The sequence below is a fragment of the Meles meles genome, chromosome 5 (assembly GCF_922984935.1).
Source record: "Meles meles chromosome 5, mMelMel3.1 paternal haplotype, whole genome shotgun sequence".
Classification (NCBI taxonomy): Eukaryota; Metazoa; Chordata; class Mammalia; order Carnivora; family Mustelidae; genus Meles; species Meles meles.
In genome coordinates, this window is record NC_060070.1 from 131,593,792 (window position 1) to 131,616,767 (window position 22,976).

Sequence of the window (22,976 nt, forward strand, 5' to 3'; positions counted from 1 at the left end):
GGAAAATTTATAAACACTTCATTTTTTTAAATGCTAAATTGTAAAGCAATTAAATGGAAGTTGAGATGTTGATTCTCTTATGATGATGGCTACTTAGATGCTTTTCTTTAAGGTATCAAATTATTTGACAATAATTTTTCAATGAGCATATTTTGCTGGTATCCAAATATGTCTAGAGTACCCAAGGGGTGATGGACACTGTCTTTGGGGAAGCAGCAGACCAAACTCATTGCCGGATCATATGTGTTCACAGCTCCTGAAATTTTTCTTGATTTATAATTGAGACTTTTTAACCTGACAATTTAATGTCTGTCCATCCCAGTAGATTATTAGCTGCCTAAGAGCAGGAATGATTGTATTTTACCTTGGTTAGCAAGGGGCCTGGCACGCAATAAGTGGTTGATAAATATTTATTGGGTGAATGAATGACATCAACTTAATGGTTCAAAGCTCAGGCCCGAGAGCCACCTGGGCCTAAGTATAAATTTCAGTTTGCCCACTTACTAGGAATTAGGTCAGTATTAGTGCCTATTCCCAAAAGTGTATCATGAACGGATGTGCTTGCTTAGGGTTCTTTGCAAATGAGCTATAATTTACATTAGGTGCTTGTTATATTAAAAAGTTTAATATTTGTAAAGTGTTTATAACAGTTCCCAGTTTTCTTGTTTGTGTTTATTTTTTTTAAATGTTGCTGTTGACCAAATTAAACTGCATTCACTTTGCCCAGTCTGTTAGCAATAGTCTTTGGAAATCCGTTCATAGTCTTTGGAAAGAAGACGCCTAAAATACATATTATAAATCCTCATTAGTTCAAAATATGTTACTCGAGAATATGTGATAATTCAGAAAGGAACCAGTCCAAACACCTTTATTGTATTTATGGAGAAATAATTTGTACTACAAAAAAAGGATCATTAAACCATATAAGAAAATGGTTTTTGAGCACTTTGGCAATACCATTCATGTATAATTAGCAATCCAACCATGCAGGAATTTGTTACCCAATGGTTTTCAAAGTTTTCGATCTGGATGAAAATGTAAGAAACATTTTACATTATGAACTAGTATGTAATAATATGCATGTATATGTGTGTATGTGTATGCATGTGTTTGTATATATACATTATATGTATATGTATATATATAAATATGTGTGTGTATATAATGGAACCAATAGTCACCCTAGTAGGGTAATGAATCCATTCTGATTCTTTTTCCAAGTCCATTCCATTCTATCCATTCCATTTTGTCTCATTAAAAAAAATGCTATTCAAGATCTCCTAAAACGATCTAAAGATCCACTAATGGTTTGAAATCTCTAGCTTGATAAAAACAGTAACAACAAAGAAACAAACAAAACTGTTCTAAACCATGGCTTCTCAAACTTTAGCATGCATCAAAATCACCTACACGGATTTCCGGGTGCCAGTAGGTGCGTAGAGAATTTGTACTTCTAACAAATGGAGAATGAGCCTGTTGCCGCTGGTCTGGGGACCACTAACCTTTGCACTACACAATACTAGTGATTGAAAAAAACCAAGCACCATATGCTTTTGTGGTCCCAGCTTTACTTTCTAGTTCATTTTGAATCTCTTATTTCTGTTTTAGATCAACCTCCACCTGTTCTGGTCCTGGTCTAATTCTGGGTTTTACTGATTTTGATGGGCCTGGTTGTTTCTATTTTCCTTGAGCCAGAATGTCCACACTCATCTCCTCTGGCTCTCTCTCTCATTGATAATGTCTCTCTCTAGAAAAGGCCAGAAGGTAATGAGTTTACTGGGATGGTCTCACTTGAGTGACAAACATAATTATCCATCAAAATCATTCAAGGGACATTTATACTTGATGCTTTTTTGAAGAACCCAAAATGAATTAGTCACTGTTGTGGTAAAAAGTCAACCAGAATGTCATGCTAGTACCTCAAGGCTGTTTCGTCTCTATGACTTTTGGTTATTTTCTTTTTCCAGAAGGTGGGGTAATGCATAACGTAATAAATGAAAACTTTCTCAATCTTGATTGCTTCAATCAAAAGAAGGTGCAACAAATACATACTACAAGAGTCTTTTGGTAGAATCATTAGCTAAATAGAAAAAGAAACAGCAGTGGGGTGTCTGGGTGGCTCTGTTGGGTAAGCATCTGCATTTGGCTCCCGTCATCATCCCATTATCCTGGGATCAAGCCCCTCGTTAGGCTCCCTGGCTCAGCGGGAGCCTGCTTCTCCTTCTCCCTCTGCCCCTCTTTCTCTCTCTAACCCTTCTCAAATAAATAAAATCTTAAGGAAAAAAAAAAAGGAGGAACAGCAATTAAACCCTAAATCTAGTTGAGAAAGAAAATAACAATTGTGAATTGATGAGGTTTGGGCCATGGTGGAACCTCAGCCTAAAAGGAAATTGATGGAATCAAATGTGAAGAAGTCTGGAGATTGATATTGCTAGGGCAGACATTAAAGAAATGGTGGCATTGGGCCAGGAAACAGCAGTATGGCAGCTGGATTACATACCAGAGAGAATAATACTGGAACCCAGATGGATGCGGGAGGGAGTGGCTGCCATTTGAAATAGGGACATTGGACTCTTTGGCCAGGGGAGGAAGCAGGAGCTGAAACCAGGAATCAGAGATTATTGATTGTCCAGAAAAGAAAAAGGGCACTGCTATCCAATTTAAGTTTCAGGGGAAGGAAGAACTGGTTGGCTCCAAGTTCAGTAAAGATCCTAGCATCTGAATTCATCTTATGACTGGTTCTCTATGTTTCTCTCTTTTGCTTCTCAGGCTTGAAGTTTCTTACTTTCTTTTGAGTAGATGATTGAGATTGGAATTTCTCCATGTTTTGTGGAGTGAATGTTCTATAATAAGAAGGGTATTTAATTTCTCTTTGTCTTCAGTGTGCACAAACAAACAAACATAGGTCACTTCTTCATAAAAACCGCAGTTAAATTTGGGGTTTTGGAAGAGGTTGCCAAGATAGATTATGCTTTTGGGGTGCAAAACAAATGAAGGGAATCAATATCAGCAGCTTTTCACGCCCACCAACCTACCTTTGGCTGAGAGTAGTAACTGCTAGATTTGGGCTTCTTTTGTCTTTCCAGCCCCTTCCCCCACCCCATCTGGGGAGCCTTGGAATTCAAATGTAGATGAAATGCAGATTCTTGGGAGAATGGAAGAAGTGACTGGTTGGCTGGTTGAATGGGAAAGGAGGGACCCTCCAATTTGAGATTAGTCATTGTTGAGCTGAGATGGGAAATGGCTTCGACTCTGAAGAGTCTTCAGTTGAGTGGCTCTGATAGTCTATTACGAATTGTTCAGATAAATTTGGAAAAGGAGTAAACTAGCTTGTGTTGGTCTCCACCACTGGCTCGAGTCAGGTAAGAGCTGAAGCTTATTGCTGGTAGATGTGTATTTTTAATCACATTGTGTACGTCATCTCACTTGTTGACCACATCTATCATCCTTAAGATTTATATATTGTACTAGTACATACTATTGTGCTGCATGTATTTTTGGTACAATGCAGATATCTTCTTTGATGTGTTTTGGGGATGTTATCTCACTTTTATTCTCAATTCACTGAGAAAGTACTTTCACAGCACCCACACACGTGGTCATGGTAACTACTGTAAGACTTCACTATTTCATAAAGGGTGGTATAAATTCAAAGCCATTATATGATCTTGGATGTATTTACTTCTGTTATGAGCACCGATAAATGTTGGTTATTTGAAAAAAATGATAGAAGAAAGCAAAATTTGCCTAAAAGTAAGACAGTTTGAATTAATTGAGGCAAAATCTATACATAAGGAAATAGTATTCAGTAAAGTGATGGATGTTTTATGTGGAGGGCAGATGAAAAGGAGCAGAGTGGACAGTTGAAAACTTGCTCAAGTTCTCAGTCACTGGTTTGGATATCATACTACTGGTTCCCTCTGCTAATGTTATTAATTACAATGGAAAGCAACTATAATTGTTGGAGGAGAGAGGTGGCTGGAGCTGAGTTTAGGAGAATGGCTTACTCTCGCTTAGTTATGGAGGCGATCTCTACCCGGTGGTTATTCTTTTAATATTGATGACTAATCGTAACAGCATAAATAATCCAGGTCACCAGGATTAAAGGTCCCTGCAAAGTGGCTTTTTGGAGTTACCTTTTTAAAATCTGTAATTCCCCTCCCCCTCTATTTCTCCATTTTGACGGGTCCCCTTAGCACTAGGATTGTATGTATATGCTAAATGTACTAGCTCCATATCTGTGAATGGTTGTTGTGGATGTCTTTCTATCCTTACTTCTTCTTCCCTTCTCCTGGGTAACAGTCGTAGTATTGGAGACTTTAGAGACAATGTATTTAACATTACAGACCGGTAAGCACACGCCAACTTGTGAATGCTTAACAAACTTCGTTCTGGTGGTGGCAGTAATTAGGGTGATGGCCCTGAGAAATGTGGATGTTTATATTTGTATCATACCATTGCATATGGGTTAATATATGAGATGCATCTGTTCTTTTTGTATCAAGGATCCCTTTTTTATTTATATTTTCTTACACTTGTGTGATTTTTAACCATCTCCTCCAAGTATCTGGACACTTGGCGGTAGGTAGGTGAGCTAATTGCTTTGAGACATCACAGATTACATATAAAGTCCTAGTCCTTGCCTTCAGGGAGCTTACAATTTTCATTAATGAATTTGTGTGGCCAGAGAGACAATACTTGAAAGCAGCAAATAATGGAAATGTTAAGCGAGAGGAAGAGGAGCAAATATTTGGAAGAGAGAGAAAGAATTTGGGCCGTCAGGGAAAGGGTCAGAGTTTGAGAGCTCCTTACCAAGTAGAGGAGGTGGGCCACTAATTTGTGATTCTGTTATCAAAGCAATTGATAATGGAAATTGGATGTGTGGGTGTCAGACTTTATTGTGAACATTGGAATTCCAACTCATGGAATAAAAACTTATTTTGTATGTAGAGAATGGTGCTAGGGTTGGAAAGTAAAATTTGCAGATGAGATCTGGGAGAAGGTCATAGTCTAGAAATGGGGGTGGGAGAGAAGAGAGGACAAAACACTTAAAACACAAGTGCCGGGGGCACGCCTGAGGGCTTCAGGAGCCCCTGGAGAGGGAGTAACTGATTTTTTGCCCTGAAAGTCAGAAAGCTATGTTTTGAGGTGACGTCGGAGCTGGAGTTTAAGATTGAAAGGGAGCGTTCGGGGCCCACGGAATTGCTGGTAGAGGCTCTGGCGAGAAGAGAATGGTGACTCGACTTCAAGTGACTTAAGGGCAAGCGCTGTGCTTGTTCCCGTGAGTTGTGAGGGCAGGAAACTCAGCGGAGTCTGTGAAAAGCCCGGTGGTTGTTAAACTGTATGTTTGGGGCCCAATCGAATTGGGTTTTAATTTAGAAAAGTGATGGGAGGAGCGCGGTGAGTGGAAGGTCGGTTAGGAACCAGCGCTAGACGCAGTGTCAGCAGAGGACCCTTTGGTGAAAATGTAGGCTCTGGAAGTGCAGGTGTTGGGAGGAAAGAATGTGAAACGGTGTCTCTGTAGTGTCCCGTGGAGAAGTTCGGGAGTACGGTTTGGTGTTGCCGGCTCTTTGGGGGAGTCAGGCCAGGAAGCCCCTTCCTCATTCCGCACGGACGGGGAAACGACCAGTCGCCTGGCAGGTGTGCCCCGGGAGCTAGTCATGCGGACCGTCCCCACTTGCCCATCTCCCCTACTAAGTGGAGGAAGGGCCAGCCCTTCGCTGTTCTGACCCGAGGGCCTGTCTTTTTAGTTGTCCACATCGTTCTCTCCCCCGCCCCCCCCGCCCCAAGGAGAACCACCATTGACAGCTTCGTTCCATTAGAACCCAGATCTTCCCGGAGCCCAGATTCTGGCCCCTCCTTCCAGCTCCTCGGAAGTTCCAAGAGGAACAAGGAGGCCTGGCGTGGGGGAAGCTGCGGGCAGAGTGGAGGCAGCCGCGCCCTCGCACCGCCCTCGACTGCGCCGGGCTCCCGCCCCCGGCTCCCGCCCCCGGCTCCCACCCCCGGCCCGCCGCCCAGCGAGCCTGCCCGGAGCGCTCCGGGCCACCCGGCGGGGCGGGTCGTTCGGGCTCCGGGTCTTGGCGGCTGCCGCGGGGGAGGCGGGCACGTGTTAGGGCGGTGGGGGTGGGGGTGGGGGTGGGGGTTCCACCTGGCCACGCTGCCCGCCCTCTGCGGGCTGGCCTGCCCGGGACGGGCGTCCTCGGCGGGCGCACGGAGGCGGGAGTTCATCGATCCCCCGTAGGGAGGCCGCGCATTTGGCGGCTCGGCCGCTGCCGTCGGGGCGGTGGGCTTCGGACGCGGGCAGCTCGCTCCCACGGCCCCCTCCCCAACTTCGGGCCCGCCAGTCCCTGCCCCAGTGGGCACCGCCGCCGTCCGCCTCGACCTTCGAGGCTCCCCCCAGTCCCGCCCGTCCCGGATCCCGGCACCCACGTCCACGCGGGCAGACTGGCAGCTCGGCCGCCGGGTCCGACCCCCGGGAGGGGACTTGCTGAAGTCGGGGCCCCGCCCACCGCTCCCGTGGCCCCGCCCACGCCTCGCCTCTGCCCCGCCCACCGCTCCCTGGCTCCTCCCCTTCCTGCCGGCTAGCTCTCGGCGGCCACCGGCCCGCCTCGGCCCGGAGCGGAGCCCACTGCTCCCCTCGGCCGCCCCGCCCCGCCTGCCTCCCCGCCCCTCCCGCGCGGGCGGTCCGAAAACCCGGAGCGCGGGAGCGCGTCTCCGCCGGGCCCGGGCGGCAGCACTGGGCATGCTCAGTAGCCGGGGCAGGTTTTTTGGTCGCAAGTAGGAAGCTTTTTGCACTACACCGGAGAGGGGGAGCCACGGAGCTAGCCGCGCTGCCGTGCACCGCTGCCGCGCCCGCCCCAGCCCGGCCCGGCCCCGCGGCGGGGCGCGATGAGCCCGAGCCCGAGCCGGCCCGCCGGGGAGTGAGCGCGGGGCGCGGAGGGCGCGTTGCGCAGCTGCTCCTGCGCACAACCCCGCCGCCGCCGCCGCCGGCCCGCACTGGCAGTGAGTGTGAGAGGCTCGTCCGTGCTGAGCTCCTGGCGCCGGGAGCGGGAGCGGGAGCAGGAAGCGCAGGCCACGCAGGGACCCAACTGAAACAAAGTGTCGGCCGCCCGGCAGCGGCGGCGCCTCGCCCCGACCCTGCCCCTCCCGCCCGCCCGCAACTCCGCCGCCCACCATGGCTTCCGAGGAGCTGTACGAGGTACCTCCCCTCCCCCTCCCGGACCCTCGGGCCGCCCCCGCCCGCCGCCCCGCGCCGCCCCTCCCCGGCCCCGGCCCGGCGGCGTCCAGCCCGACGGCCCGGCTCTGCCGCGGGCGCCCGCCTCGCCCCCTCCCCCTCCGCGGCCGCAGTTTGCTGGACGGGAAATGTGTGCGAGGGGAGCCGGAGCCACGCTGCTCCGAGGGGCCCGGCGGGCGGTGTGTGTGGGGGGGTGCTCCCCGGAGTTGTCGGGCGCCTGGGGGGGCTCCGGTCGTGGGGAAGTAGCTCTGACACCAGTGACTTGCTCAGACTGAGCCCAAAGTGTTCTTGGCGAGGGCAATGGGTGTGAAGCCCCTGTTACCGCTTGGCGGGGTCTGTAGGCGGTGCGGGGGTGTTTTTCCTGTCCATTTAATAAAGCATTTTGGAGAGGGTTTTGCCTCCGGTTTGGGGAGTGGGGGGCCGAGAGGAAGAGTGCAACTGTCTCGACTCTGTTCCTAGTCAAAGCGATGCAGAATAACGCACCGAAAATGCTAAACGTTGACCACATGCTTTAATTAGGTTAGCATTGTGGCCAGAGCCAGGAAATTTAAATTTAACGCTGATACACCGTCATTCATTTGCGCCGCAGCGTTGCAAGTAAGAAAGGGCACAATCAGAGCTATAAGTTACGAACGATGGGTTTGCCAGCTTCAACTTCGAGTTTTGGAGTTCTCTGTTTGGATCTTTAGACATATTTTTGTATGCCTCGGTGTAACTTCTTGACGTATTTCAAAGTAGACTTCCTTGGGAGTACAGAAGCTTGGAAGGCTTTCGGTTCTTTTGGATACATGATTTTCTGTTTATATGTGTGTATATATATGTATATTTATAAATACATTCTTCGGAAGAGACTTAAACTTCGGGATACTCTCTGGATTCACCTTTATGATGCGTTTAGGGACCTGGGTGTTTAGGGGCTTAAGTAAGCGTCTGTAACCATTAGAGCCCCATGGCCCTTGTCAATCCCTAGGTACCCGGTGAATCTTCTGAGGTGTCATTATTGCAATTGGCATAGATTGGCACTCTCTTTTCGACAGTGATAGCCTTCTAGCAACTTTTTGTTGCTTTTTAAAACCAAGTGTTTGCAGAGGTTCTCGGGAGGAGGCTGCCTTTTGTAAAAATAATGGTAAAATTGTTGCCTCCCCTTGCATTGTATGTGGTCAGTGTACCTTGGCTGGCACTGAAAATGTTCCATTCTTTTCAGCTATTTTACCCATTAGCTGCACCCTAGTTTATTTAAGACACTATCTTGGGTCATTTGGATATGTAAATGGGAAAAAGATTTTGTCCTCAAGAAGTTTCCCTTCTAGGAGGGAAAGTGATGTGCCTGGGGAAGGTCCATAAGCAGAGGCTAAGATAAATGCAGGTCTTTCAGGCTGATAAACAGTTGGGAAAATACAGATGAGGGATTTTGGTTTCTGCATTAGATTATTCTTTGCTAGTTTAGGTTTGACTATTCACTCTGTTAATTTTTGTGATTATAAATACATGATCACTTAAGTCCTTCCATTAGTGTTTGGGTGAGGGTAGCACCTTATACATAAGTTGTATCTTACGTGTCTAAAAGTGTTCCTGAAGACAGTAGGTTTACTGCCAGTGCTTTATGAACTAAATTTAGTTCTTTCTTTTTTTCTTCTCTTAGGTTTGGTTTAGGTTTAGGTTTAGGTTTTCTCAGGTTTTCTAGTCACTACTTTCCTGGCAGAATTTCATGTATAAGTCACATTTTGTTCAAAATTAGTGGGTCATTCAGCATGTTCATTGAATGTCTGCTCTAGGGTGATTCCCTCGGGAGGCATAAAGTATGAGGATGGTTCATGTCCTCGACATTTATTGGGGAAGAACTAAGTACATCACAAAGAAATGCTATTCTGTCACGATTGACCTTCTAATTTTGGGTTTTGTGTTAGTTTTGAAATAAGTTATAGAAGTATAGTTGAAATGATAGTAAATAATGCGATAGTATCCTTCAGGATAAGTTCTCTAACTTCTTTATCTTTACATGTAGGCAACGCTGACTCTATGACTATATTATGATTGAAAGTTGATATTTGAAAGTTCTGCATAGTGGTTGAGAGCCTGCATTTGGAGTCAGAAAACCTAGTTGTTGAATTCCAACCCTGTGACCTTGGGGAAATTACCTTGAAAGCTCAGTTTCGTCATCTGCAAAATTGGGATCAATGCTTACCTCACAGAATTGTGAAGTTTAGATGAAAAAAAAAATGTAACTCATACCCCACAATTCCCATAGTGAACACTCAGTAAGTGGTGGTTATTGTCATATTTTAACTGATCTAACATGTCTCCCTGAGGCCTGGTTGTGTTTCTAAGAATAGAGAAAATTATACTGTTTTAATTGAGACAATATTACTTGTGAGGCTGAAATGATACACAATCGTAAATAAACACTATAGCCTAACAGGCTGTTTGACAAGATTGGGGAGGACATTAAGGTACCTTAGTAATAAGGTTATGGACATTAGTTGCTTTGTTTTGTTTGGTTCTGCGTAAATCAAAACAGAAGTTTCATGTTTGGCCTCAAACTCTATAATTCTATAGGGATGTATTGACAAAGGAGGAAGTTCAAAGTCTTGCTTCTTGATGTAACCTGGTATGGTAAGAGCCCAGGTTTGCTGTAGCTGTGTGAACCTGGGTGAATTACCTGATTGCTAAACCTCTATTTTGTCACCTAAAAGAAATGAGATCTCCAAATCTCACAAAACAAACAGGGTTGCTGGGGGTGGGGGGAGGGAGAGCGTGGTTGGGTTATGGACATTGGGGAGGGTATGTGCTATGGTAAGTGCTGTGAAGTGTGTAAATCTGGTGATTCACAGACCTGTACCCCTAGGGCTAATAATAATTATATGTTAATAAAAAATTTAAAAAAATTTTAAAAAGAAATGAGATCTCCAGTACTTAGCATGGTGCCTACTATATGGTAATAGGTCCTCAGTAAATGTTTAAAGTGGTTATTGTAACTATGTGAATAAAAAATAAGGGAACAAGAATGGGTGGAGCATCTGCCTTATAAAATTGGAAGAGCATCTGTTGGAGACAGAATGGATTTACTCCCTGTATCTCTAGCAGCTAGGGTTAGGAAAGACAGATTTTTTTACTTCTGCTGAGTACTTCATAACTTTCAAAAAAAGATAAGTGTCCTGTAGATCGGGGGTCCAGACTTTACGGGAAGGACCAGGCAATTGATATTTTAGACCCTGTAGACCATGCAGTCTTTGTTGCGACTACTCAGCTCTGCTGTTGTAAGACAAAAGTAACCATAGATAGTGCCTAAACGAATGAGTGCCATTTTCCAATCAGACTGTTATGGACAGTAAAATATGAATTTTATGTAATTTTTACATGTCATAAAATCCTGTTGTTCCCTGTCCCCTCCAATCACTTAAAAAATGTAAAAATCATTCTTAGCCCATGGGTTCCACAAAATCCACAGGCTGGATTTTGTTTCCTCACCTCTGCTTTAGATGACCAGCTACTCAGGAACTGAGGTTGAGGCATATGGAAGTGGACTGTGAAATAATTAAAGTCCTTCCAGCTCCAATCCCAGCTCTGGACTGGGTTCCACTCTTTCCTGCTGTATAATGAAGGAAATACCTGTGTGTCTTCAGAAATTCTCTCCTGAACTTCCTCATCAGTAAGATGTGAAACTTATATGACCTTAGCATGTAAAAGGAGTTTCCACTTGATAAAGTACTATACCCAAGTGTTAAATGATTATATTATTCTGGGAAACATGTTTATATTCTTACATTCTGGTGTTTTTTTTTTTTTTTTTAAGATTTTATTTATTTATTTGAGAGAGATTGAGCATGTGTGCACAAGCAGGGAGGAGAAACAGAGGGAGAGGCAACTGTCCACTGAGCAGAGAGCCCGATGTGGGACTCTATCCCAGGACCCTGAAATCATGACCTGAGCTGAAGGCAGGTGCTTAACTGACTGAGCCACCCATCATCACATCTTTTTCCATTATTAATTAAAGAAAGAAAAAAACCTACCCAGCTCTCAAACCCTGAAACCAAACCTATTTTCGTTTGATATTTGGGATTTCAAAGCATCAAGTAAATTGATTATATCACCAAAAAAAACGGTGGATCAGGAGGACGTTATCTACTGGTCAAGTTACCACCATAAGACTTCATTCATGTGGGACTGAATAAGAATGCACACTGTAGTAGAATGGAGATATATTCTCCTTATATGTATATCTTAATAATTCTTTTTTTTTCTTGGTGGATATGGGGTTTTTCCCTTGATAACTATTATAATAGCTAATTTAAATTTTAGTAAGATCTCAGTGATCTAGTTGTGGCCTTCTGAGAAATTATCTAACACATGCATATTCCAGTCTACCAAAAATAGAAGTAAGTTTTAAAGAATGAAATTATATCTGGCTTATAAAAAAAAGTCTTAAAATTGGTTAGTTTGGAAGGATAATCAGGATTTGGGGGAAAGGTAAGTCTTTTGAATTTTTCTTATTGCTTTGGGATATCTTTGCTCTGTCTCCTATGCACCACACAAATCTTGTGTACATTGACCAAAAGCACAGTTACAAATTAAATCTGCTTGTGTAATTCCAATGAAATTCACAGAGATCAAGAGACTTTCAGTGGATGTTGGTCAAGATAAACCCGCATCTGTTGTATGTGTTATGGCTCTGAAAAGATTGACCAACATAAGAAAAAGAAAAGAGAGTTGTTTGACTTCTGGATTTGATTGGGGGGCAGTAAAGTCAAATTTGTATTTTGAAAATTAATATCTTGAATGTAAATTGCTGAGAATATTATTTATTTGCCTAAACAATAGCATGGAGACATCCCATGTGCTTTACCTCTGAATTTGCTTTTAATTCCTGCATACTAGAATAAGCCTTTCTTTCTATGATATCTAAAAATCATTAAATTTTTTTCCATGCTAATGATTTTTAATCATCAAAGATATTTTCATGATGTATAGGAAATACTTTACTTGCAGTATTCTGATTCACAATTTTGAATATCTGTGATGCACAAAGCCAATATGAGTCCAATTTTTGTGAATAAGTACTTTTTATATTGCATGTGTTTCTGGGTGGAACGGCATCATCTGGGGTCTTTTTAAAATACAGATTCTTGGGCCCAAACTGTGAGAGTGTAGTTTTCAGTGTTTGAATGGAGACCAGAATCTATGTTTCCAAAAAGCTTCTCTATGGAATGCAAGTGGATGTAGGAGCCTTTAGATTGCAATGGTCTTTGTTTTCTGACACTGAGGCTACACTCCATGTTGAGGTGGGGAGGGGTTAGGATCTGCCTTTGCAGAAGAACTCCAGGTGGACCAGACTAGTCCTTTTTGCAGGCCCTTTGTTGCTGGCTGTTAACTGAGTCATTCCAGGAAGGGAGTATTAAAAACACTAGGTAGCTAGCTAAGGATGCTTTCATGTCTATTTTGTGTCTTCATTGTATGACATACTTGTCCATCAGGTTGTAAGATTGATGGTTACACTCTTTAAAACTAGGAATTTTTTTTCTGATCATTATTTCCCAAAGTTCAAATATTGCAGTTGTTGCACAATTGTTGAATTACACCTTAATGAAAGCATGAATTATAGGAATGACTCTCCATTCGTGACCCTTTCCCTCCAGAATCCCCCCCCCCCCCCAGAAATTATGCCCTGTGCTGTTCCTTTTACACTTAGTTCCTCCTTTGCATATGTGGTTTCAACTCTTGGATAGGAGAACTTCTAAGTTTACTGTTTCCCACACAAACTTAATTCTCTTTAGACTTTAAGCTGTGCAAGGCCTTGGGGGATCTGTGTTCTGTGGGGAGTCTGGGAAAAGTCTTTCCCATTTGTATGAAAATTTGTACAAGTCTGTATAAGAGTTTTTCTGAGCGAGAGGATCAGTAGCTTTCATCTGTTCCTCAAAGGGATCTGTGACCCAAAACAAGTATTAAAATTGTTCTTGAGATCTTTGAGCTAAGACTTGACTTTCACTGCCCTTCGTTGATTACTCTGACGTTATTTTTGCCAAACTCAGCTTGACTTCAGCCAGAGTCCACAGTAGAATCATATTAAAACTTCACTGATTGGATTTGGAAGTTGTACACTATTTCTTTAAGTGGCTATTCTTGAAATTATACATGCATGAAGTCTAAAGTCAATCCAAAGGGGAATGGGAGGTAATAGGCTTCAAGTTATGGAATGAATGAGTCACAGGGCTGAAAGATACAGCATAGAGAATATAGTCAGTGTTATTGTAATGGGATTATATGGTGACAGATGGTAGCTGCACTTGAGGTGAGCATAGTATAATATATACACTTGCCCAGTTAGTATGTTGTAAGCCTAAAACTAATGTCACACTGTATGTCAGCTGTATTTCAGTTAAAAAGAAAGTTAAGCAGTATTTTAGCTTCATTTCTGACAGTATAAGGACTTCAGAATCCTTGAATTCTGATCCAGCTCCCCCGAACTTACTTATATGCTGTTATTTTCCAGTGTTGTTTATTGTCTGTGGGAAAAAATCTTATACAATAGGACATTATTATTGTATACAGACAATATTTGTTTAGATTTACCCATAGCTTTACCAGTTTCTTTGATCATCAGAACTTCCTTCTGGGATTCCTTTCTTGGGTATACCTTTTAGAGATTTCTTTAGTGAAGGGTTATTGGTGGAAATGGTGGAAATTTCTTTTTTTTTTTTTTTCCACATTGTATGGACATGTCTCTGCCTTCATTTTAGGAAAATAGAATTGATTCCAAGTGAAACCAGTTAATTGGTTAATTTCTTTAAGCATTTGAAGATACTTAATCCATTGTGTTCTGGCTTTCCCATTATGGTGGAAGAGGTTGTTGTCAGCTTAGGTGTAGTTACTCTACAGGAGATCTGTCTTCTGACTCTGGTTGCCTTTGGGATCCTCTCTTTGACTTTGGTGTTCTCTAGTTTTATTATGGTATATCTCGTTGAGACTTTTTATTGATAAGGTTTATAAATGTTGTGCTTCTTTTGTCAGTTTTGCCTTGTTAGTTCTCAAAGTTTGTCCATTTTGTCATAAAATACTGCTATTCTTGTATACACTTTGAGAATTTCACCTAGTAGTTATTTATAAGGTCTTCTCATTTTTTCCTCCCTATCAAAGGGTAAGAACCCTCTCATTTCCATCTTCTTGTTTTAGTTTTGTTTGTATTCTGGGTTTTTCCTTGGATTTGACTTCTAGTTCACTGATGAACTGTGCCTAATTTGCTATGTAACCCACCCACTGAGTTTTTAATCTCAACAATTATATTTTTTCTACATTTTCTGGGGTTCCCTCCACCCCAAAACTGTAGCTTGTTTTCTTTCTTTACTTTTATGATTGAATCATTTTTTATGGTTGTGTTGGAGAGAGTTATGGGGCATTTAGATACTTTCCTTGCTGCTTGCAAGCTCAGTAAAGCACTAAGAAATACACTTTATTGGAGATCTTGTTATTTTGTAGTAAGAATGCCTGTTCATAATCTTGTTTGCTTTTTTTGTCAGTATTGGAAGAAAACTTACTGATTTTGAATTTGTGGTGTCATGAATGGAGACAGGAGGCTAGAGCCAACACCTGAGAGTCACCTGAAGATATTGAAAATGGAAATAAAGTATAAACTAGATTTCAATGGGACTGATTATGAAAATGGTATAATAGTTATAAAACTAAGGCTTCTAAGGCAGAATGTTCAACATCTTTGTCCTGTCAACCTTGATGTTTAAGCATATTTTCTCAAGCCTTTCTTTACCTGAGTTTGGCCTGTTCATGTAATCTGGGCTACTAAAGCCATAGTTGTTGGCTTACTTTGTCCACACCTGCACAGTCCATCCATTTCTACCTCTGTGCTGCCATTTTTCCATTAGATGGATCACCCAGCTTGCTAGCTTCAGTGTCAGTCCTCATTTGGGACCTCATTAGAATTTACAACTAGTAGGAATCATCCCCTCCAAACTTTGTGAATAATTTGCTGTTTTCTTTTGCACTATTGATTACTAATTTGCACTTGAAGTATTACTTTCTCTAGGTATTAAATAATACCATGTGTATTTTTTTTTTTTTTTCTGGAATGGTTGGGTATTTTTTGGTTTGTTGCAGTGCTTAATCTGAGGATCTGAATGTGGTGAGCAGGCAAAAATGGCCAACTTTTAGTTGAAATACAAATATTACAGTGACTGGAGTTATATTGTTGGAAATTATACCATATGTGTGTGAATTGTGCATTTAGGTATCTTGTTTGAAAAAAACCCTAATGGTGTTTTGGAGGAAAATTATTTCTAAAATAATTTGGAAGAAAATTATACTCCTATAAAGAGCATTTGAAATGTTCGTCCTAGTATTTGTGTTTAGCTGTTGGTGAAAAGTGTTGGGGGGATGTCTAAAAATACTCTCCAGTTGGAGATGTTAACCACAATATATTTAGGAAATGCCTTTGCTTTTTGTCTTATTTTCATTTATAATGGGTTCTGCAGTGTCAAGTTTTTAAGAGGTTGGTATTTTCCTAGTGTTCGTTGATAGAGCCCAACGATGTTGACTGGAGATAATAAATATCTGTGCTTAAAATATACCCATTTTTCATCAGTAGTATGTTTAGGATTTTAGGGCATCACAGAGTTGTATACAGAAGCATTTCCTATTTTAACATGTCTCAGCTCTTTAGAATATGTGAGAACCTGGACCAAATAAAAAGTGTTCTTGGCTTGTAGAATGGGGTCACACCCCATATACATTGAACAGCTCTGGGTTTCTCTTCGAGACTCTTTTCCTTGATTTTGGGCATGATATGCCTGCACTTCACTGACTTCCTTATAATGTTAGGAACAGCTACATGGTAAGGGAAAGAGAGCTGTCAAAGGCATGTGGGTTGACATTAATAAAATTGCTCTTGAGATGAGCTAGTGATGGCACCTCTGGGTCATGGAAGGTAGGGGCTCCTCAGCCCCACAGAGCATGTGAAAGGCATGCTTATGAAAAGAAAGCCATATCTTGAAAAGAGCTGTCAAAAATGATTTTTTTGAAAAGGTTTTGGCACATAAGTGACAAAATTCATTTTATGGTGTATTTTCCAAAGATTCCACCCAAGTATTCCTAACAGCGGAAGCAAGAGATCACGTAGCCTCCTGAAGAGCGGGAGGCGGAAGTTGGGGGATGAATGGCCTGCTGCAGTCCTGGCCTGGTTTTGAATTCTCATGTTACTTAAATCTTTGTGAAGTTAACAGCATATGCCACAGAAGATGTTTTGGTTTGATATTAAATGTCTTTAAGTGTATTTACTGGTACATACTTTTCCATAAAGCCCTGGGTCAGGTTTATGTTTTGGGAAGGTGAGTTAGTGTCTTCAGACAGCTCTCGATCTCCCACTGGGTGTGGGCATCAGTGAGGAGCAGGGGCTTGCTGTCTGTCTTCTGTGATGATGCCAGGTCAAAGAATTGTTAGCTGATTTGGTGACCTGTAAATGAGAATACTTGAGTGATCAAAAAAAAATTTTTTTTTTAATCTCATTTCAGTAATTCTTACCACTGAAGTTTAAAGATACTTATTTTCCACCTCAAGTCGTCTTATTGCTGGGTGTCCTGAAGAGGCACTCGATGCTTTTACCTCGAGTCTATCTGCTGATTCTCTGCTTAAAATGATGATTGTGCTGTTCCTTGGGATTAGTCATAAGAGCATTTGTGGGGTCCCTGTTGGAATGGGGGCCTCTCTGGCTGAAGAACTCCTCCCTGCCCATGGGCTAGGCTGGTACCCCCTTAGTAAACTTCCTCTCTTTCATCTCCTCTTTCTTCCTGAATGTTCTTGTCCCCATGTCCAGCTCTGGTGCCTTCAACATGATTTTCATCCCTCTGCCATGTCCCCTTTGGGTTGAGCCTTCATTTGTTTTTGACTCTTGACTCCGGCCTCTGTACTTGCTTATTGCCTTGGTAAAGCTCTGGCCCAGCAAGTAGTAATCTGGCTGCTCACTTTTTCTTACTTAGCTTTTCATGTGTGCAGTCCAGAGGGAAATCCTCTGCCCATCTCACCTCGGACACCTGAGGTGGAGGTTAGCCACCTCTCCAACTCTTGGCAAGCAAACAGGCCCCCTGCCTTAGTCCTTTAACTTCCCTCTTGTGTGCAGATAAGCTTTCGAACTTATTAAAGCAAGAGGTCCATTACCATTTCTAGGGAGGGGGAGAGAGGTGTATGTGGCAGAAGGTGTAAACTAGAATATGATTTGTAGTACTCTTCCGTCAGGGTGTACATGTGACGAAAATTTTATCCAAAATTATTTTATATGCCACCATTCAACACCACTAGCTTCAGCTCATAAATGAGCTTTTTGAGAATGTCTTGATTAAATTGATAGATACTTATCTAAAAATGTATTTCTAGGGGAGACGATCCAAGTGGCTATAGGTTGGAACTGCTTAAAAATGAAACTGCAGTGATTATGTAGAATGAGTTTAAAAGATTGTGGAATGAGGGGTGCCTGGCTGGCTCAGTCGGAGGTGTGTGCAACCCTTGATATCTCAGGGTTGTGAGTTCAAGCCCCATGTTGGGTGTAGAGATTACTTAAGTAAATAAGTATTTAAAATAAATGAAAGATTGTGGAATGAGATCTTGTCAATATGTGTGGGCCCATCTTGGCAGGAGGGAGTTAATGTGTTAAAATCAGACACATTCATTTTTCCTAGGAACCTGATCATAACCAACAGAAAAGAGGTTGTGGTCATGAGTGGGCAGGTTTACAGCAATGCCGCACCCCCACCTTTGTCAAAAGATGGCCTGGGAGAGGAAAAGACCAAAACCATGAAGTAGAGGGTCAGGTGGAGAAAGGACTGTTCTAAAATGCAAGTCTCTCATATGCATTAATCCCACTGGAAGGAAGGTTGAAACCTGAGTCCTTGTCTTGGCTGATTTCTGTTGCAGTAGAGGAACATGCCTTAGAAGTTGATAAGTTTTTAAAAAGGCCTTACATAGAGTGGAAGAGGTCTCCCCTTGAGGAAGTGTGTTTCCTTAGAGCTTGAGAAGGAAACATTGATTGGAGCAAGTAAGGACATTCATGTAACCATGGCTTTGAGAACTTTGGTTTTCCCTTGGAGGCAATAGGCAGAAGATTGGAATGCCCCATTGTGTTCCTGAGCCCCTCACTCTCCTGAGTGATTGGGGTGGCAACTAAAAGTAGGGTGGAAATTTCTATCCTTCATGTGCTTTTTCACCACTCCACCACTCAGAAATGTGACCACGATTTTTCCTGAGTCCCTCTACCAAATGGGAGTTCCCTACCTGCACCTACCTGTTAGGGCCACAGCTGACTGTCTCCTCTGCTCCTTGGGAGGAGGGATGCCCTTGTGTCCTTCACTGAATCAGGCAGAACGGTTTCCCATAATTCCCCAGGTGATGTGAGGTTAGCCAGAGCCCTTACCCTGTCACAGGGTTCTTTGGTTTTCAGTTGTGCTTCTCTCGTTAGCAGTATCCCTGGTTAGGGCAGTGATCCTGGGGGCAGAGCTGGTGGCTGTGCTCACCATCCATCCACCCTTGCACTACGCCCTTTATTGCTGGGCTAGCTCCAGTCTGGTTCCGTCTCCCCTCCAGGCATATGTCTGAATCCCTGTGAAGGTGGTAGTTTTACAGTACCTACTACCTACAGAGAAAGAGTGTCTTTTAAGACCCAGGTGCGGTGATGTCTCAGCTTTGGGGGTGGGGGTGTATATCAGAAGCTCCTGTCACTCAGCATGGCTGTAGGATCAATCAATGATCCAAGATTTGTTTCCAGATTAGTGTTTCTTTCTTTCGTTTTCGTTAGCTCTGTTGCATTTTTGGCCTTTACTAACTCTGGGTCAAGGGCAGTGAGACTGAGAGTTCCTGTCTTTACCACCTGCCCACTCTCTTAGTCCTTCTTCTCATCCAAACCCCTGTTGGAGAGCTCTACCCTGCTGCACTCCATATAATATGGCATCGAACTATTCAGAAAGGTTTGGCTTCCTGTTCTTAGTGAAAAAGCCAAGTGAACATAGAATCCTTCAGTCTTTTTTTTTTTTTTAAGATTTTATTTATTGAAGAGAGAGCATGAGAGGGGAGAGACTGACTCAGAGAGAGAAGCAGACTCCCCACTGAGTGGGGAGCCTGACGCTGGACTCAGTCCCAGGAGTCTGGGATCATGACCTGAGCCAAAGGCAGTCACTTAACCAACTGAGCCACCCAGGTGCCCCTCCTGTCTCTAAAACAATGAACTTTCAGACTAAACTCAGCTACTCTTTACTTGCCCCTCCCCGCACCTTTCCCTCTGGTTTGTTTGAAAATGGATTTCTCACTCCTGCTATACATCATTATCAATTTAGGACATGCCATCTGGCCGGGTTTTTGCTTATCTATCATATATAAAACAGCAACAAAGACACAGAAGAACAACAAATATAAAAAGATGTCTTCACCCTCCTCATCTGTTTTGGAACTGTGTTAGCTAAAAACTAGTAAACATTCTTAAATGACTTGTGTTTGTTAAAGTGGCATTCGAAAGAGTTCTTCAAGAGAGTTTATAAATGATACTCATGAAACCTTTTAAATAGGAAGATTGCTTACATTAAAAAAACTTTTACTTAATAAATTTTAATGAGCATTTAATAACATGACTCAGTGCTGTATTTCAGTATGCATAGGTGACCTTTTGCATTAGCATGCTGTATGAAAATTTCTCCGAGTTCAGGAGGCATTGCCTCATGGTTTAGCATTTAAGTTGTTAGAGATATTATTGTCCTATAAGACATACACCTGCACCTTAACCAAGAGTAACCCACTCATTTTCCTTGCTGTGAGGACTAAAGTTAAGAGTTTCTTGAACTCTTTGTAGTATAAGTTGACAGATGATGGTAGTTCCATTATAAAAGGTAGACAGGATCCTACTCAATATTTTAATCTGCCTTTTCTTCCATGGTTACCATATTTGAGGTCAGTAAGCAGAAGGTAAAGCAGATGTGACTAAAACAATGGCATTTTCTGATGTAGTTTGTGGAAGCAGAACAGGAAAGCTCAACTAATTACCAGTAATTTCAAAGGCAGCCAGTACGTTTCCCGGGCCCAGCAGCTTGAAGATCTTCTGTATGGGCCTTAAAAATGAGTGGCTAATTATAGGATAGAAAGTGAATAAACTTTGCGTGAGATTAAACAAATTTGTGAGTAGAATGAACTTAATGCTCCATCCTGGATAGCGATTTTTGAGTGTCGTCAAAGATTTCAAGTTCAACAGGTGTTTATAATGAAGCTGAAAATAGGAAAGATCAGAGATTCCATTTGCCCTTTATTTTTGTCCACAAAAAATAAGCAGGTGTTTGCTTTGGAAGAGAGTTTGAAAGTTTCTTCAAAGATGGTGAATGTAAACAGTGATGATTTGACACTTCCTATGATACTTATTATAAAAGAAAGAGAACAGCGTAAAGCGTTTGGAGAGTACATTAAAGAAGACAGGTCCAACATAAACTTTAAAAGACTTGTGCCCAGTGGCAAGCATTAACATTCCTAAGAAACAAGAAAGGAACAGTGTCAAATCAGAATGTGATTTTTGTCACCATTAGCACTGTTCATTGTATAACTGATTCTCATGAGGATCACAAGATGCCAAGGGAACAAACCTGAGGCCTTAGCGATGGGTTTATTAGGATGCTTCGTACTGTCTGTGAACAGCCTCTTCTGATTTACAGCATGCCGTCGGTGTAACTCAACTAGACTTACAGTCCTGAATTATGTTAGTTCATTCTAAGACTCGTTTCTCCCTGAGGGAGTAAAGAATTGGCGCCATGGAGGATATTCGAAAGACTGTGTCCGAGGGCAGTCCTAAACAGAAGGCTCTGGGAATGTTTTGTGTTAACTGCCTCTTTGAAATAAGAGTTTGGCCTTTTAAAGTCAGTCCTTGAACCAGCTGACATCTGCTTGGCAGGACAGGTCCTTTGAATGTCATTGTGTCAGAACTTCGTGGTCTCTTCACCTTAACTCAGGGTCCATGTGTGAAGGCCCTATGTATGTTTATCAAGAAAAGAAGAGGGAAGTCTAAGAGGGAAAGAAAAGTTAATCTTTGCTCTCCCACCCTAGATCAGCTACCATGAACCATAGAGGACCACCGTTCTGGACCTCTAGATGCATCAGTACAGTTAGAAGAACGGGTGTGTACAGAGAACAGTTATTTCATAAAAACTATATACATGCTGTTCAAAAGAAGACAGTAACTTGAAGGAACTGTAGAATTTTATATAAACACCTTTTCCCCCCATCTGTCCATTTTTTTCTTTTGCCTTTTTACTGATTTGTTGGAGTTCTTTGTAATGGGTGCTATCTTTGTTATGAATGTTGCGGACATCTTCTCGTCTGTGATGTGTCTTCATTCTTTAAAAAATTGTAAGCCTAGGGGCACCTGGGTGGCCCAGTTGTTACGTGTCTGTCTTTGGCTCAGGTCATGATCCCCGGGTCCTGGGGTCAAGCCCACATTGTGCTCCCTGCTCTGCAGGAAGCCTGCTTCTCCTTCTCCCACTCCCCCTGCTTGTATTCGCTCTCTTGCTGTCTCTCTCTGTCAAATAAATAAAGTCTTTTAAAAAAAATGTTAACTCTGTAACATAGTTCCATATTAACTAAGTTTTACATTTTAACGTAGACAAACTTATTTCCCCCATTTTGTTTCTTATTGAAGACATCCTTCCTACCCCGGGATCATTGTCTTCTGTCTTTGTTTAAGAGTTTGCTACTTACAGGATGAACATTCGCCTGCTTTTATATATGGTACGAAGTTGGGATCTGATTCCTTTTCTAATCTGTTGTCACTATTTATTAAACAGCCCATCCTTTCCCCACTAGTTTGCCACCTCTGCCATAATGTAAAGTTTTCATCTATGTGTGGGTCAGTTTCTTCTGTTCAGTTGGTATTTGGTTTTTCTTCATCACATCACACTGCTGTCATTAGTATGGTTTTTTTTTTTTTAAAGATTTTATTTATTTATTTGACGGAGAGAGAGATCACAAGCAGGCAGAGAGGCAGGCAGAGAGAGAGGAGGAAGCAGGCTCCCTGTGGAGCAGAGAGCCTGATGTGGGGCTCGATCCCAGGACCCTGAGATCATGACCTGAGCCGAAGGCAGCGGCTTAATCCACTGAGCCACCCAGGCGCCCCCATTAGTATGGTTTTAATACGCCTTGGAAACTTGCCCTCCCAGACATCTTTATCTTGTCCTGGTTTTCTGAAAAACGTGTTAGCTCGTCTTAGGGGCACGCTCTGCCACTTAAACTTTGCAATCCTCACGTTGAATTACACAAGAAACCACGTTGGGGACGTAAGAGATAAAGTCCTTGCCCCAAGGACCTTATATTCTAGTGGTGGCAACAGACTGGTTAGGGTACTGCTGCCGCCTTGGGGGGTGTGCTATTTGTATGTAAATTGTTAGAGAAAAGCCTCATTGATAAGGTGACACTTGGGACTTGAAAGCGAAGGAATTCCCCCCTGAGGTCAGCACGAGCTTTGTTGAGTTTGAGGGGCAGTCAGGAGGCCAGTGGATCTGGAGACCGAGGGAGAGACTGGTAGATGAGGTCAGGGCGGCACTGGGAACCGTGCAGGCTCTTTGCAGGTTTGCTAAGTACTTCGAGTTCTATTTTTACTAAGGTGGGACGCTACTGGAGGAGTGATGTCATCAAATGAGCGCTTTTAAAAGGTTATGCTGGATGCCATAGGGAGAATAAACTGCAGGGGGACCAAGGAAACAGGGAGGTTGATTAAGACACTGGCAGA

General features: G+C 42.8%; 1 protein-coding gene across 2 annotated transcripts in view; it reads left to right on the forward strand.

Annotated features, from left to right (window-relative positions):
- Positions 1-6,795: 6,795 nt before the first annotated feature.
- CDYL (chromodomain Y like) overlaps positions 6,796-22,976 on the forward strand; it is a 181,283-nt gene continuing 165,102 nt past the window's right edge. For both annotated transcript variants that reach the window (XM_046006444.1, XM_046006445.1), the window contains exon 1: positions 6,796-7,198. In XM_046006444.1, the coding sequence (XP_045862400.1) occupies positions 7,175-7,198 (24 nt within the window). In that variant the 5' untranslated portion in view covers positions 6,796-7,174. The remainder of the gene's footprint in view (positions 7,199-22,976) is intronic.